At 39.0% G+C, this 16,434-nt stretch overlaps 1 protein-coding gene across 7 annotated transcripts in view; it reads right to left on the bottom strand.

Moving 5' to 3' along the window:
• Nucleotides 1-16,434, bottom strand: part of HMGCLL1 (3-hydroxy-3-methylglutaryl-CoA lyase like 1) — a 323,420-nt gene that overhangs the window by 127,282 nt on the left and 179,704 nt on the right. For all 7 annotated transcript variants that reach the window (XM_066359175.1, XM_066359177.1, XM_066359178.1 and 4 more), the window contains 2 exons: nt 11,813-11,893; nt 11,479-11,586 (listed from right to left, as the gene is read on the bottom strand). In XM_066359175.1, the coding sequence (XP_066215272.1) occupies nt 11,479-11,586; nt 11,813-11,893 (189 nt within the window). The remainder of the gene's footprint in view (nt 1-11,478; nt 11,587-11,812; nt 11,894-16,434) is intronic.

Raw genomic sequence — 16,434 nt, 5'->3', positions numbered from 1 at the left:
GTTAGCCACCTCTGCATATAGTGAATAGTTGCACTAATGGGAAGAGAGGGTAAGTCTGGGTTGTTTGAGAGAGACTATCTCACTGCCAATAAAACACTGGTGATAAGAAAGGGCTACAATAAAAAAAGGTCTTATTACCATGACAAGCAATGCCATCACTACAAGAGTTTGTACGATCAAACTACAATGATTTGGTCATTATATTGATCTGGAGATGTCTCTTTTGGTAAATAGTAGAAAAGGCAGAACTTTACACTTGATATTCATTGAAAGACCAAGAAGAGATATAAATGCAAAATGCTGAAAGGTTGGCTAGAGTGACCAATGACAAACTGCTTAATGTATTCTGGTTACTACATTCAATTTCATTATATTTAAAGATATTCAATTCAATTAAAAAAATCTTCAGTATAAGTTTTAATATTTTTAGTGAGTTAATTTCCATTATTCATTATAACTTTATAATTGCTTTATCACATAGATATTATAGTTATTGTTATTAACTATACGTTATTCAATTTCAGAGTCCAACAAAGAAGTTAATGTGTTTTTTAATAGAGATACAGTAAAAGCAAAGTATAGGTGAATGAATAAATGGAAAGGACCAAAGGAATAGAGAGATGAAAAAACTTTGCCAAATCATATGATGAATGAGAGGTTTTGGGTTTTCTAGTGTTTCATCAGAAAATGGATATGTCATTATATCTAAACAATAGATATAATAATGTCACTAAAATGTCAGGAAAGGTGCAACCTGGAAGACTTGGAAGAAATAACTATGTTTGTGTTACTTAGAATGCATTTCTTACTACATACTATAAGTTGAATTATATATAAAATGCATCATCCTTGAGTAAGTATAGTATTAAAATTTATTATTCAGTTCCACATCAGAGTAGTACAAGGAGGTCTGGAGTAAAAGTACCATGTTCTAAAGTTATCAGCATAAATTTCCTTCAACATGATATTTCAAAGAGTACTTAACTATATATTTAAAAGACAAGTATGAATGTAAATACAAAGTATAGCCTATAAATTTTTATAATTACAAATTTGAAGTTTTTAAAAACAGTTATAAAATGAATAGCATTTTTCTATATATTAACAATAAACAAATGTCCAAAACTCACAATGTTACAAAATATTCTATTCTAAAAAATATAATTCCAATCACCCTTTAATTCTATGAATTATATATTCAAGCTAAATAAATTTGGATAAAAATTTTAAAGTACAATAAAATGCTTTTTAAAATATGATTTCTACTTACAGGTGAAAATGTATAAATTTATAGTCTTTATTTTCTCAAATGTAGATGTGAAATATTAACATATATTTGTCTCATTCATGTCTAAGTTTTGAAATATAAATCTTACCTATTATTTAGTGCGATTTTTGAAATATGTAATTTTAGCATCCATAGTTATCTAATTTTCTATACTTATTACATATTACTACTAGAGAACTTTCCAACAATTTAACCAGGTAATTTTAGATCTGTGTGCATGTAGTTGTCTAAAATTTAGATTAAAAAAAAGAGGGGGGTACAGGGGGATAAATGGTGATGGACAAAGACTTGAGTTGGTGAAGGTGAGCACCCAATACGGTGTACATAGATGTGTTGTAGAATCAGGGACCTGAAATCTGTATAATTATATTATCAATGTCACCCCAATAAACTCAAAACAATTAGAAAAAATTTATATTTTTAAAAGTTACTAGAAAACAATTTTTTATAAACATATCCATAAAATAATGTAAGATCATAATCTAACTATTAAAACATATTTGCTATATTTTCACTTTCAATGCTCAGTGTCCAAAGATCATAAGTTTTTTAAAACAAGTGCTATTGAACACATACTTAAAAGTGGTGAGTGGGCCCTGGCTGGTTGGCTTAGCGGTAGAGCGTTGGCCTGGCGTGCGGGGGACCCGGGTTCGATTCCAGCCAGGGCACATAGGAGAAGCGCCCATTTGCTTCTCCACCCCCCCTCCTTCCTCTCTGTCTCTCTCTTCCCCTCCCGCGCGCTAGAGTGGCTCTAGACACGGCAGAGCGACGCCCCGGAGGGGCAGAGCATCGCCCCTGGTGGGCGTGCCAGGTGGATCCCGGTCGGGCGCATGCGGGAGTCTGTCTGACGGTCTCTCCCCATTTCCAGCTTCAGAAAAAAAAAACAAAAAAAACTGGTGAGTGGTTCACTTTTAATATCTTAAAACTTAAGCTTTAAACCTAGTTTTCACTAGCAGCTGTATTTCTCCATGTGAGAGAGTCATAACTGTAGCACACTAGAATGACTTCAGTTACTTCAAGTCTAGTCCACAGCGCATGCTCTGCTTCTCTTAAAGTGACCTGCCCTTACTTGATAGGCTAAGCCAGGAGTCATATCAATGGGATGAATTTACAGTAAAATAAGATTGACAATATTACCAACAAGCTAATTAGCATAAGCACCCATTTGCTTCTCCACCTCTCCGCCGTGCCTTCCTCTCTGTCTCTCTCTTCCCCTCCCGCAGCCAAGGCTCCATTGGAGCAAAGATGGCCCGGGCGCTGGGGATGGCTCTGTGGCCTCTGCCCCAGGCGCTAGAGTGGCTCTGGTCGCAACATGGCGACGCCCAGGATGGTCGCAACATGGCGGCGCCCAGGATGGGCAGAGCATCGCCCCCTGGTGGGCAGACCGTCGCCCCATGGTGGGCGTGCCGGGTGGATCCCGGTCGGGCGCATGCGGGAGTCTATCTGACTGTCTCTCCCTGTTTCCAGCTTCAGAAAAATGCAAAAAAAAAAAAAAAAAAGTGAGATTCAAGATTTTCTGTGCCAAACTATAGCTTTATTCAGTGTTCATGTAATTATATTATGGTACAGACCTTTCAGCTGTCAATAGTTCCACCAAATTTTAAGATAATTTTAATCAGACAAAAAAAAGAATTTAACATGATCCAAATGGCTTTAAAAGTTTCTTTCTTTCATGGAAAAACAAGAGAAAATTGATAAATGATAAACAATATAGTTGAATAAAAAGTGAGGTAAAGTGCTTTATTTTCACATTTTGTTATGGTTCCACTTATAAATCTAAGTATCAAAAAGCCCGTTTGTTAATCAAAATGTTGATCAAATTAAGTCATTAGTAAAGCAGTGCATGCTAAGCACAATAAATCTTTGAGTATAACCATGAATTTTGGCCTCAGGGGGAATAAAGTTCTATAGAATATTGAATTATATCTTTGGTGTAAAAAATTTTTAAATTTAACCAGAAAAATTGCTGGCATTATTGCTTTTAATTGTAAGTTTTGCTTTGCTTTGCAGACTGTAATGAAACTACATCTTAAATACTGAATAAGTGGCCATTGAATGCTAATATGTACAATGTTAACAACTCGGCCCTGGCCAGTGGCCTTAGCTGTAGAGTATTGGCCAGCATGTGGAAGGCCAGGATTTGATTCCCAGTCAGGGCACACAGGAGAAGCAACCATCTGCTTCTCCACATCTTCCACTCTCCCTCCTCTCTGTCTATTTTTTCTACTCCAACAGCAATGGTTCAGTTGGAGAAAGTTGGTCCTGGATGCCGAGGATGGCTCCATGGCCTTGTCTCACGCACTAATGTAACTTGGTTGCTGAGCAATGGAGCAAGGCCCCAGATGGGCAGAACATCGTCTTGTAGGTGGTTTGCCCAGTGGATCCTGGTTGGGGTGCATGCAGAAGTCTGTCTCTGCATCCCCACTTCTCACTTAAGAAAAAAAATGTTAACAACTCACTTGCCCCCAACTTTATTGCAAAGCATAATCCTAAACAAGCTCAAAAAGAATAAAAATTGATATCCACTATTCTAACAAAAAAATGAACATCATATTTTAATGTTCTTTCCTGTGAGAGATAAAGGTGTTTTCAAAATGATTTGTGATTGTACTAACAATGATGTAATGGTACATTGGAGCAATTTAAAAATAACACATTCAAAGCCCTGGCCAGTTGGCTGAGTGGTAGAGCATAGGTCCGGTGTGTGGAAGTTCCGAGTTCGATTCCCAGCCAAGGCACACAGGAGAAGCACCTATCTTTCTTTCCACCCCTCCCTCTCTTCTTTCTGTCTATCACTCTCTTCCCCTCCTGTAGCCAAGGCTCCATTGGCCCGGCGCTGAGCATGGCTCCATGGCCTCCACCTCAGGCACTAGAATGGCTTCATTTGCAATGAAGCAACACCCCAGATGGGCAGAGCATCGCCCCTAGTGGGCTTGCTGGGTAGATCCTGGTCAGATACATGCGGGAGTCTCTCTGCCACCCTGCTTCTCATTTCAGAAAAATATAAACAAATAAATAAATAACATATTCAGATTAATCACTGCTTTAAACAAATGGTCAAGCACAACCCCATCCATTGATTAGAGGAATGTAGAAATTTGCTTTATCACCATTCGTAAAGCTATATAGTAAGTGATATTCACTATTACTGGGTCGGGAACCTATGGCTCTTTTGATGACTGCATCTGGCTCACAGACAGATCTTTAATAAAAAAATAATAACGTTAAAAATATAAAACATTCTCATGTATTACAATCCATTCATTTCCTAGAGCTCATGTTCATGGTTGCAGGTGGCTGGAGCCAATCACAGCTGTCCTCCGGGACAACACCGAATTTTTATTGGATAATGCAGAATGTACATGGGTCGTTGTATGGCTCTCATGGAATTACATTTTAAAATATGTGGCGTTCATGGCTCTCTCAGCCAAAAAGGTTCCCGACCCCTGCACTATTATATAAGCAACAGAAGTATAGAATATAAATTAAGTGCATCATCACATTGCAAACAGTACCTAGTATAGTATTCAGAATGCATGTGATTATTCTCGTCTAAAAGGAGAAAAGTTTTGCAAAAAGACTGCAAATTTAGAGAAATATTTTAATATAGCAACTTAAAACAACGCAGGGCATCGTGTGCTAACAAAACGCCACAAAAGCTGATTGCCACTTTTCGTTTCTGGAGTGTACTGGGGTGTTTGCTCTGACAAAAAAAGGCCTGCCTGCTCTTTATTCTTTCCAAGTAAGCAGGCATTACCTAAATAATTGAACTCACTGACTGAATTGTGTGTACACGGTGGGCATGCCAAATAGGTTACAACAGACTCTCTGAAAAGGTGTCAGTCCAGAAGTTGAGACTGCTGAGCAGGTCTAGACAGGGAAGGCACGGCTTCAGGGGGACAGAAATAACATTCGGCAACGAGGGTGGCGATGCCTGCAGCTGCGTGCACTTTCCGTTTCCAGAGTGGACGGCTGCGACTCGGGTGTGGATGGTAAACTGCCAGCTCTCACGTTTACTTTTTGCTTTCTGGCTTTTTCTTCTCTCTTCCATCCCTATCTTCTGGTGGGAGGTGAGTCTCCCCTTATGTGACTTCCTCTCTAATTTGGGCTACATGTTTGGAAATTGGCATTTAGGGAAAAGCTGGCTCCACAGTAGAAATGGTTGTGAAAGCAAACACCTATGATTGTTTCATCTGCTTCTACCCAATCCTGCCTTTACAGAGGTGAGGAAGAGAAGGACCTGAAAAGGCGGCTGCAGCCTTCTCCCGCAGTCTCTCATGTTGTCTGGGCAACACAGCTCTCTCAAAACCAACCAGAATCCCATTATCAAGGGAGTAAGAATTAGCAGTCCAGACAATGCTAAAATATCTATTTTTTTAACCTTGGGTTTTCAGAATGCAGAACCCGCTTTTTCTCTTGACTATATTTATTCATTAATTATTAGTAAGAAAAAGCATCTAACTACATGAATTAAATGTGATATTATTTTTATTTACAGGAGAAAAATTTGCAAATGTAGAGGAACATTTCAACAGAGCAACTTAAAATGATGCAGGGTATTTTGTGCTAACAAAAACCAACAGAAAGTCTTAATGCTACTTTTCATTTCTGGAGGTCTAATTTTGAAATAGACCCTTTAAAAAAAAAAAAATCTAAGCGTCACAGATTATAAAAATAGCTTCAATGATACCTCCCTTCACATGTGCTCTTCTCAAATGCCAATCCCAATCAAGAGGAGGCGTCTGTCCCTCCCTTTAACAGAGTAGCTTTGTAACTGGTTCAACTAAAAGATTATAAAAAAGTAATGCTATAAAATTTACAAGTCTTAGTTATAAAAGGCATATCACTTTTCCCTGCCTGTTGCAACAGTCTCCTTTGCAGTTCTGAGTACTTTTTTTTTTTTTTGTCTAAAGCTGTCATGCTGTGAAGAAGTCCACACTAGCCTATATAGAACACCACGTGGAGAGGCTCTGAGAACATATGAAGCAAGACAACTTCCCAGGTGCCTAGCTCTGACCACCATCTCTGAGAAACATCCAGGCATCCCCAAACTACGGCCCGTGGGCCGCATATGGCCCCCTGAGGCCATTTATCCGGCCCCCCACTGCACTTCCAGAAGGGGCACCTCTTTCATTGGTGGTCAGTGAGAGGAGCACTGTATGTGGCGGCCCTCCAACCATCTGAGGGACAGTGAACTGGCCCCTTGTGTAAAAAGTTTGGGGACCCCTGATAGCCTAAGGTACCCAACTGAGCCATTACAAAATTCTTGATCCACAAAAACCATAAGCACAAATGTTATTAAGCCACTAAATTTTAGACTTATTTGCTATGCAGATAATCAAAAGAAGTAGCATTAATTTTACTAACTTTCAAGAATACATGATAATTGTATCTATTTGAATACATACGTGCAGATACATTTGGCCCAAAATACAACTAGAATACTCAATGCAAACAACATAATCAAAAATCAAAAATAGAAATATCATTAGACTAACAGAGCAATCTAAAGAGTCTATGGTTTATTCCATTAAATGCTGAGAACAAAGGAAGGTGGAAACTATTGTATGCTCATTTTCAATCCTGAGGACCTAATATAATTTTTCTATGTGTATATAGCTCTCATAGAACAATTTTGTCCCCATTTACCTTTAAATAACATCAAAGGTCACTGACTAAAGAGCTTAGTGTCTTTATTTCTTCTCTGAATCCAAATATTGAACACACAGCAATTATTATTTGATACGGAAGAAATTCAGCATTGTCAAATAAGTTGAACAATGAAACAAGCCTAATACATTTGGAAATGATGACTAACAAAAATAGATCCTTAAACCTCTTTCACATAAGCTTTCTTTTAAGTAAGCAGCACTAGTGTGTGCTCCCGGACTACCAATTTGGAGAATAAAAAAAAAAAAAAGGAAAGGGAGGCTTACTTCACCAATGATTAGTCTGGAAGATCTGAACTGGCTAGCTCCTAATGGTAACTGTCCTAATTAAACAGATCCAACTCTATTACAGAAATAACATGTGGAAGGCATAAGGGTACCAAATAGGACAGGGAGAAAATGAGAGTCAATCTCAGCGGGTAGTAGAAAAGTACACTAAACCAAGGACAGCGCATTCCAAGCGCATCTCCTTTGAGGGGAGTTTGGGGTAAATCCTGCTCCCCTTTCAGCAGTCTCCCCCCCTCCCTGACCTAGCTGAGTAAAAGGAATCCTATAACTCTATAAAATGGGAACTGTGGTCTTGGTAAATTTTACCAGGATCCTCTTTGGGAGATGGCAGAGGCTAACTCATCTGGGGAATAATGAACAAGACTTACATTGGAATACTTCCCAGATGATAAAATTACCCTGCCAGTTCAGTTAACTGTGCTGCATAAGCAAAAGGATTTGGGGGCTCTGTATGTCTGTATGTGCCAGCACATTCTCTCTCTCTCTCTCTCTCTCTCTCTCTCTCTCTCACACACACACACACACACACACACGCGCGCGCGCGCGCGCGCACACACACACTCAGCATCTCCACCAACCGATTACAGCCAGCAGGAAACTCAGTAGCAGAAGTTACAGCCTCCAGCATCCAGTGAGCATAAATCTGAATCTTACATTTTCTTCTTTTTATTGAATTTTTTGGGGTGACATGGTTAACACAATTATGCAGGTTTCAGGTGTACAATTCCACAGCACATCATCTGTATATTGTACTGTGTGTTCCCCACCCCAAGTCAAGTCTCCTTCCATCACCATCAATCCCCTCTACCCACCTCCTGCAACCCCCACCCTCTGGCAATCACACTGCAGTCCACCTGCATGAGCTTTTCTCTCTTTTCTGTTCTTTGCTGGATTCTTCCACCTCCCCCCAACCCCCAACCCCCCCACCCCCAGCTGTCAGCCTGCTTTCTATCTACGAGTCTGTCTCTACTTTGCTTGTTCATTTTGTTCATTAGGCTCCACATATGAGTGAAATCACATGGCACTTGTCTTTTTCTGACTGGCGTATTTCACTTAGCATGATGCTCTTAAACTTCAATCCAATAAATGTGTTTTCGTTACCAATAAAGAATTGTAACACACAGTAAAAGGAGGGTAGGAAAAAGTGTACACATTCCTTCTTGCTTACATTGTACTTGGGCCATATTTTTAAGCGTTAGACTGATTTGTAAATAATTGTCACAGACTTTTATGTATATTTCTTTTTACTTTTATAGAGAAAATCTATTTCCAGCCCTTGCTGACCTGTCAAGATTTGTGACCCACTCATTCCAATAGTTAAAAATTAATTAAACATGAAGCAAATATTTATAACTAACACTTTGCATATGACACACATAAACATACAGTGTTGTGTGTACATTTAATGTATTTTTTATTTTTAAATAAACGATGTGCTTTAATCACTCACGGGCATGAAAATGCTTAAAGTCAAACGGCTAAATTAAGGATGAATATAAAACTCCAGTCCACTTTTAAAAATTATTCTATATATAATGATTTAAATACTTACTTCTAAGAGCCACAATTCCTAAGTTACAGTAACCTGTCTGTTTTCTATAAACATATGTTCTTTCTGCTGTTATTGTTGCCTGTCCCACTGAAGTGGGGAACCATTTAATATGTTCTTGTAAGTTACTCTAAGGAAATTTTTTTCTAGATAAGTTGTAAAGAACATTTTTTTTTCCTAATGGCAGGTATTTTATCATATCTGAACATTTAGATTGTAGGTGTGGGATCCTGTTTAATACGGCACCCTGCTACCATGGAACTTCCGCTGATTTAGTTAGGAAGCCTCTGCCAAACAAAACAGTAGGAGGGAAACTGTGAAAAAGCTTTAAAATACTAAAAAAAGAAATAAGTGAACAAGCAGCAGTCTAAACATAAACTAGAGGACTATTCCCATGACCTAGGTTTGACAGAAAAAAAAAACAAACAAAAAACAGAAGAAGATGCAGAGAATGAATAGAACACCAATTTCAGGTCACGCTCACTCTTCGGAAGACATAGAAGTTACTTTAGACAATTACTATCTGTTTTGCTAAGACAGTTACATCACAGATCTCAGACATGAAGTGAGTTGAGCCTGGTGTCATAACAGTTTCTTCAAAAGTGGGAGAGAATGATACAAAATTTCAAAAGAGAATTTAAGATTATGAATTAGTTCTGCTAACTAAAGGCCCTTTTTATTATTAGCATAAATCATCAGAGTTACATAATGAGATAGCCTGCAGCTACAACAATAAAAAGTAATCTGCCTAATTAGGCGAGCTCAGTGAATTCTCAAATGCAGATGCAACTATGGAAAATAAAATTGCAAAAATGGAATATTCTCAATATTGCCCTTGACAAACACTTGATATGCTATATAACAAGTGACCAGTATAATTTTAAAATATAAATTTCATAATGTCTCTGATTCAGGCACACTGCTCTTATATAGATTTGTGATTTAGTTAAAATACCTTTTTTTGTTTGTTTGTTTACAATGCATGTAACTAGATGAGTATTAAAAAGGAAATATGTATATAACATATTCTTTAGTATTTAAAAGATTAGTATGTTTATTATTCAGATTAGGCCCAAATAAATACTTAAACTAAACACATATTCTAATCTTTAAGGAAAAAAAAAACAACTTTATCGAAGAGAAGGCAGCTAACTTCTGTGGAGCCCAGGATAAGTCAGTCAGTCAGTCTGTCCATCAGCCAGGCATTCACTACGGAACACTGGTCAGGAGTCCGGTGCTCTGGACTCTGTGCTGACAGTCACACACAGCGACTCAGTCATATGCTTTTCCACCTCCAGCTTCCCATAGCAGGCATCCCTGCTGGGATTTCTAGGGTTCAAAGAGGTTAAGTCTCTCACTCAAACTCGGAGCAGAATGTGGACAGGAACAGAGTACCAGAAGTACCTGTACCTCACCACAGCTGTCCTCCAGGGCCAGGAGGAGAATTATACTGTTTATTCCATAATACTTTGAGCCTAGGAAGAGTTCATTAAATCTCAATAAGTTAAGTCCTAAATTGACCTCAGGACAAAGCCCAGAATAAATCATATTATTTTATGGTCCCATCACATGTATCTACTTAATGTGAGGCCAGAAGGCATTTTTCTATTACTGTTCACAGAGGAATCACCATTCCTTTTGTTTTGTCCATCTTTTCTCTTAACTAGTTTTGCAAGAGGAAGCAAGTATTGGTAAAGTGCTATAGAGCTAAAGAGGCAGGAATGTAAATAGAACACAGAAAGCAATTCGGCTTGGCAGGGCTTCAGCAAAATGAAGTAGGAAAACAGAACTAAGAATGGAAAAGAAAAAAGGGACCAGATACAGAAGGCCTTGAATACCCGGCTGAAGTTTCCACACTTTTTCAATGGGGAGAAGGAAAACCTCTAATGAACTTACAACATGAGTTTGAGAAGGCTGATATTTCTGGGAGATTATTTTAGAAGCGATGGGAAAATATATATAAGGAAAAGAAAAAGAGAAACAGTTTATGTATATCATTTATGGGACTACCACAATAACTAGTCAATAAGGGTATGGATTACTAATGTATCAATGGAATTGAAAAAAAGAAATAGGTATATGTTATATGTTATATTGAGGAATAAGAGTTTTAAGAGTTAGTAACTGACTAGGGATAGGAGACAACCCATTGAGCCTTTAAGTCCAAGGTTCCAAAGGGAACAGTTGAGCTATTAGCAGGATAGACAGTACTGAGTTTGAGTTTTGAACCCACTGATTTGAGGTGCTGCTGGTACATTTAGCTGAAGCTGATCAGAGAGGAAAGGATTAGAAACACAGTCTGTCAGTCATCCCCTTAAAAGTGACTATTAATGTTGGAAGAAGAGGCCGAGAGAGCACAGGCAAAGTACTGAAGGCAGGATCTCAGAGGAACCTTAAACTCAGTAGGAATGAAAAGATGTCAGGGATAAGCCATACTCTCTGCTCATTATGTTTAACCACATACTCAAGTACGATTAAGCTAGAGTTCTAAATAACATTTTAGGACTTAACTGATACGTTTCATCAGAGGGGCTTTTCTTTCATCTTACCTCAGTGTATGGGCTAAAATATTTGTAAGAACATAGCAAATGAGTAATTATACCATGATGTATATATCACACTGTTCTCTAAATCCCGGCACAGCTGAGTTAAGGATCCAGTTAAGGAAGGATGTATGTACATACCTGTGGTACCCATCTGGAAGACACAAAGCTGGTCACTTCGATTACAGGCAAGCCAGTTTGGGAAAGTTGATTGATAAATTCAATTTTTGTATCTGTAGGAACTATAACCTATGAAAACATTAAAAGTTATTTTGTAACTAATTTGTATGGGTGTACTGAATATGACTTCCTAACTGAAAGCCAGTACTAGTTATGATTTATAGATTCAATGAGCAATTTAGAACAAATATAACAGTGTAGCATATAAAATTCATGTAAATCTGTAGAATCTTAATAAATATTAACATTTAATTTAGCATTTAAAATAAACAGTGTAAAATTAATATCAAACTACCTTTTCATTCTGCAATCCATCCCTCGGTCCAACTTCTACTATTTTAACATACTCAGGGAGTCCAGAGAGCTGGGATGATTCCTATAATGGAAAATGTGAGGCAAGAAAAGCAGATAACCATTAGAGCATCAAACTTGCTGATTTGAAAAATAAAATAATTACAATCTGTAAATTAAATTCTCACCCCAGAAACCTAAAATGGTAAGAGTCAATATAATAACACTATAATACAAATACCCAGTTTATATTATTGGCAACATGAGGTTATTTTTTTGATAACTTTGTGATGTTCAATCTAATTATGATAAAATTCAAAGATTAATATCTAAGATATAACTAGAAGTGGTGATTTACTCAGGATCTAAAGAGCAAACCTGTTAAGTAATTCTATATGTGATGATATACTAACCATTGCTAGAGTTCATTCAAAAATTAGATCTTCATATTAACCGACGTTACCAAGCGCAGTCATACAAGAAGACATTGCCCTCTACAACCTTTATTTGAGGAGTGTCGATTTAGTTTTCTGGCTTGTGCTCAGAAGGCTGAGGCTAGAAATGAAGGAGTCTTTCGTATTTCTTCTCTGTATCACACAGCAAAACCAGCACCTACACACAGCTCTCAGGACAGACACCCCAGCCCAGCAGGACCTACCCGGAAACAACCTAGCTCCAACCCAACATAACACCCTGCTCTACACCTTTTCATCAAATCTGAAATGGCAAGAGGGTAGGAACTCTGAAACCTGTGTCCTAAACTAAGTATTTAGAACAGAGGTCGGGAATCTTTTTGGCTGGGAGAGCCATGAACACCACATATTTTAAAATGTAATTCTGTGAGAGCCATACAACGACCCATGTACGTTATGCATTATCCAATCCAATAAAAACTTGGTGTTGTCCCGGAGGACAGCTGTGATTGGCTCCAGTCACCCGCAACTGTGAACATAAGCGGTAGGAAATGAATGGATTGTATAATACATGAGAATGTTTTATATTTTTAACGTTATTTTTTTTATTGAAGATTTGTCTGCGAACCAGATGCAGCCATCAAAAGAGCCATATCTGGCTCGTGAGCCACAGGTTCCGACCCCTGATTTAGATGGACATTATTTAGAAGGATACTTATTTAAAACAGGGAAAATAGAAACAGCCTTTCTGAATTTCACACTGCAGCTGAAATAAGAAGTAGGCTACATCTCTCAGACTGTACAAACACAATGTCCTGGTATCTCTGAGCCAAGTTAAGTCTGGGTAACTCATTGTCAAGGTCTTCAAGTGGATAGCTGATGGGCTCAAACCAGATCAGCAAGACCTGTACTTTATTTGTGTCTTGCTTTCATTAGGGGTAATAAATTCTGGTTAACGAATTTATATGATTCCACCCCATCCCTGTAACAAGGACACACACTGGTGAAGTAGCAGTTCTGGATGTAAGAGGGCTTTGTTTCTATTACAGAGAAAAATGCTCACTGTCTCTTTTCAAGTCCAAAGCTGTTGCATGGTTTTATTAGCATCCTGTACTAACCAACTCAGTGGAAGAACCCAGATGGTTCCTGTTACAATGTTTACATACTACCCTCCACATTTAAATTTGGCAATTTAATAAGCAAAAAATAACTAAGAAGAAAACAGAATCTTCATTTCTGTATCTTCTGAGCAGGTTGTGATGCATGCAGTTAACTTGGGAGGGTGGAGGGCTGACAGGGGAAGCATGGGTCGCCTGAGCTGGAGGCTCAGTTTTTAGATGGCAGTCATGAAATCATGCCTCATTTACACAGTGGCCATAATTTCAGCCAGGCAATCAAGGACTGGCATGGCGTGGCATGGAAAAGTGGAGTAAATAAAAGGAAGTTTGCTCCTCTTTCTTGTTATCTCCAATTCTAAGACAGCAAAAATGAAAACAAAAACAAAACTGGCAATCTTAAGCCATGTGGTCTCATCATCACCAATTGTATCCTGAAACTGCATTTGTAACAGCAATTAGCTTGGAGCAAACATGGGTGAAGTGTACTTCTTTATGAAACAGCAAAGTTTACCAAAGAGAAAATAAAAGTATTTTTTAAGCTGATAAGAATATACTAAGTACAACTAAAGAGTCTGAGACCTTCCTGTGCAACACTGTTGTAGCTAGCAGAAGTAACAAGCAATGTGAATAAATTATAGACATTTCAGTCAAAGCAGACTGTTAGCTCTCTTAATATTATTTTAGATTTCTGCCTGACCAGGCAGTGGCACAGTGGATAAAGCATCGGCCTGGGATGCTGAGGACCCAGGATTAAAACCCCAAGGTCTCCATCTTGGGTGTGGGCTCATCTGGCTAGAGCAGGGGTCTCAAACTCGTGGCCCGTCGAACAATTTTGTGTGGCCCGCAGACTAATCCACGAAGTTCAAAATATTTTGGATAAAATTAAGTAAGCCTAGGGGCCTACTTGTATTTTTCATTTCTCTAGCATCCTAGCTAGATATTAGCTTAGTTAACAGCAGTTGTGATGCGAACTACAGTTTCTGGTCGTTTTGTGACACTGAGTAAACTGCATGTACGATTGTGCTTGTTGTACTGATTTTTTTTGTTGTTTTCAACTGCAGTAAGAAAAGTGTTGCGTAACAGTTGCCTTTTGTAGACCTAGTGCGGCCCACCGAACGGCTGTGATCTTGCTCTGCGGCCCACATGCTGAGTTGAGTTTGAGACCCCTGGGCTAGAGGATGGGCTCACCAACTTGAGCATGGGGTTGCCAGCTTGAGCGTGGGATCATAAATATGATCCTATTGTCACTGGCTTGAGCCCAAAGTTACTGGTTTGAGCAAGGGGTCACTGACTCATCTGGAGCCCCCAATCAAGGCACATATGAGAAAGCAATCAATGAACAACTAAGGTCCCACAACTATGAGTTGATGTTTCTCATCTCTCTCCTTTCCTCTGTCTGTCCCTTTCTTTTTCTTTCTCTCTCTCTAAAACAAAAGAAAAAAGAAAAATTATTTCTTGACTCTAACACTACTATTATGTTTTTCCAGACATGGATATGTAGTAACTCTACTCAAATATCTGAGGAATCAGAAGAAAGTTAGAATGTGTTCAGTAATTCAAAGTGTAACAAGTTCCCTTTTTAACAGCAAATAACAAATAAATAGCCCAAAAGTCAGCTAACATAACTTGCTGAATATGTGTGATGTGAGAGCCTTCTCTTAGGAATCTTCAGTTTCTCCCTGGGCGTTACCAACTTTGTACTGACTTTTCGAAGGAGCTTCAATTCTATATACACAAGGCCTACTGGGCATATCCACCTAAATGGTGGAGAAGCACAAAGACTTCAATGATTCAAAACGGATCTCATTATTTTCCCACCTCATGTCACTCCTCAGACACTGTCCTACCACATGCTATTCTTTACCTTCTCACTCTGGTGTCTCATTGGTCCATTTGTTACTGGTTTTATTTTGGCAAATACCCAGCACCCACCACAATGCATGACTCATAGAGTGTACTCAATAAACACTTGTTATTATATTAGTGAATCTCTTCTGTCACTGATTTCATTAAAATTGTTACCTTTTCTCACCCAGGCTGTTGCTATAGCTTCATAAGTATTCCCCCTTAATCATGTTATTCCAAGATTAAAATCCTTCAGCATTTGCCAGTCAGTCACCTTTGGAGAGATCTATCAATCTAAGGTAAAAGATGATTCATGACTAGCCTCTCATTGTCTACCACACTCTACTTCACAGAGCCTGTGATTTCAGCCATGTTCAAGACCAACACATCTTGCTCACTCTCATGTCTGTTGGTTGGAAATATCCCCCATCTGTGGAAAAGACTCTCCACCAGACTCATTTCTCTTCCTCACGGACACACACTAGACTATGTTTCTCCCCTAAGAGTAATGTTTGAACAAGTTCTAGACAATGAAAATGAAGGCGAAGTTTGGCCCATGGAAATATACTGTGCACATTCCTCCGTGTTCTTTTCCCTTCAGCCATCTCGATGCCGATGAGTATGGCCACCTTGGAAGCTAATCAAGACCAAGAAAATGAAGGAGCCTACAACCCTGAATCACTGTTCAAGTAAGAATTCCAGGCCAAGAAGAAATTATTTTGTACTATGGACGGTGTGGGGAAAACGGCTGTGTTAGGCTTGCTTGGGGGTTTACCGGCTGCAAGCCCATTGCCTGATTGGTGCGTGGGTGCATGACTGCGCCACGGGTGCATGGTCTACGTAAGGCTGCAGGTGCTTTCCCCGGGTGATGAGTCTCCCAGATCGCTCTCCTGCCACCATGAGGAGCAGTTTTCCTGCAAGTCCGTACTGCAACTAGCAGATTTTCCTTTATCAGTCCTTTCCTTTTTGTTGTTTATTTGCTCGCCTGTCTTTGCGAACCTCCAACTAATGGGTATGGCCCGACGCCTGGCAGCTCCTCAGTTCCTCTGCCATCTGCCCAAATCCAATGTGCACCTGCCTGGCCTCGGCCACCGGCATTACATATGGGCAAAAATAAACGGCAACTATTTCAGACGACTGAGATTAAAGGTGTGTCTTCTATAGCTTCTGAAGAGTGAAGCATCTGAAATTTTACCATGCAAGCTAACAAAGTGAGCTTGCTATGGATGCTGACAGAAGGCACAGACTCC

Source organism: Saccopteryx leptura, chromosome 1 (genome assembly GCF_036850995.1).
Source record: "Saccopteryx leptura isolate mSacLep1 chromosome 1, mSacLep1_pri_phased_curated, whole genome shotgun sequence".
In the NCBI taxonomy this organism is placed as follows: domain Eukaryota; kingdom Metazoa; phylum Chordata; class Mammalia; order Chiroptera; family Emballonuridae; genus Saccopteryx; species Saccopteryx leptura.
This window is presented reverse-complemented; position numbering and strand designations above follow the sequence as displayed.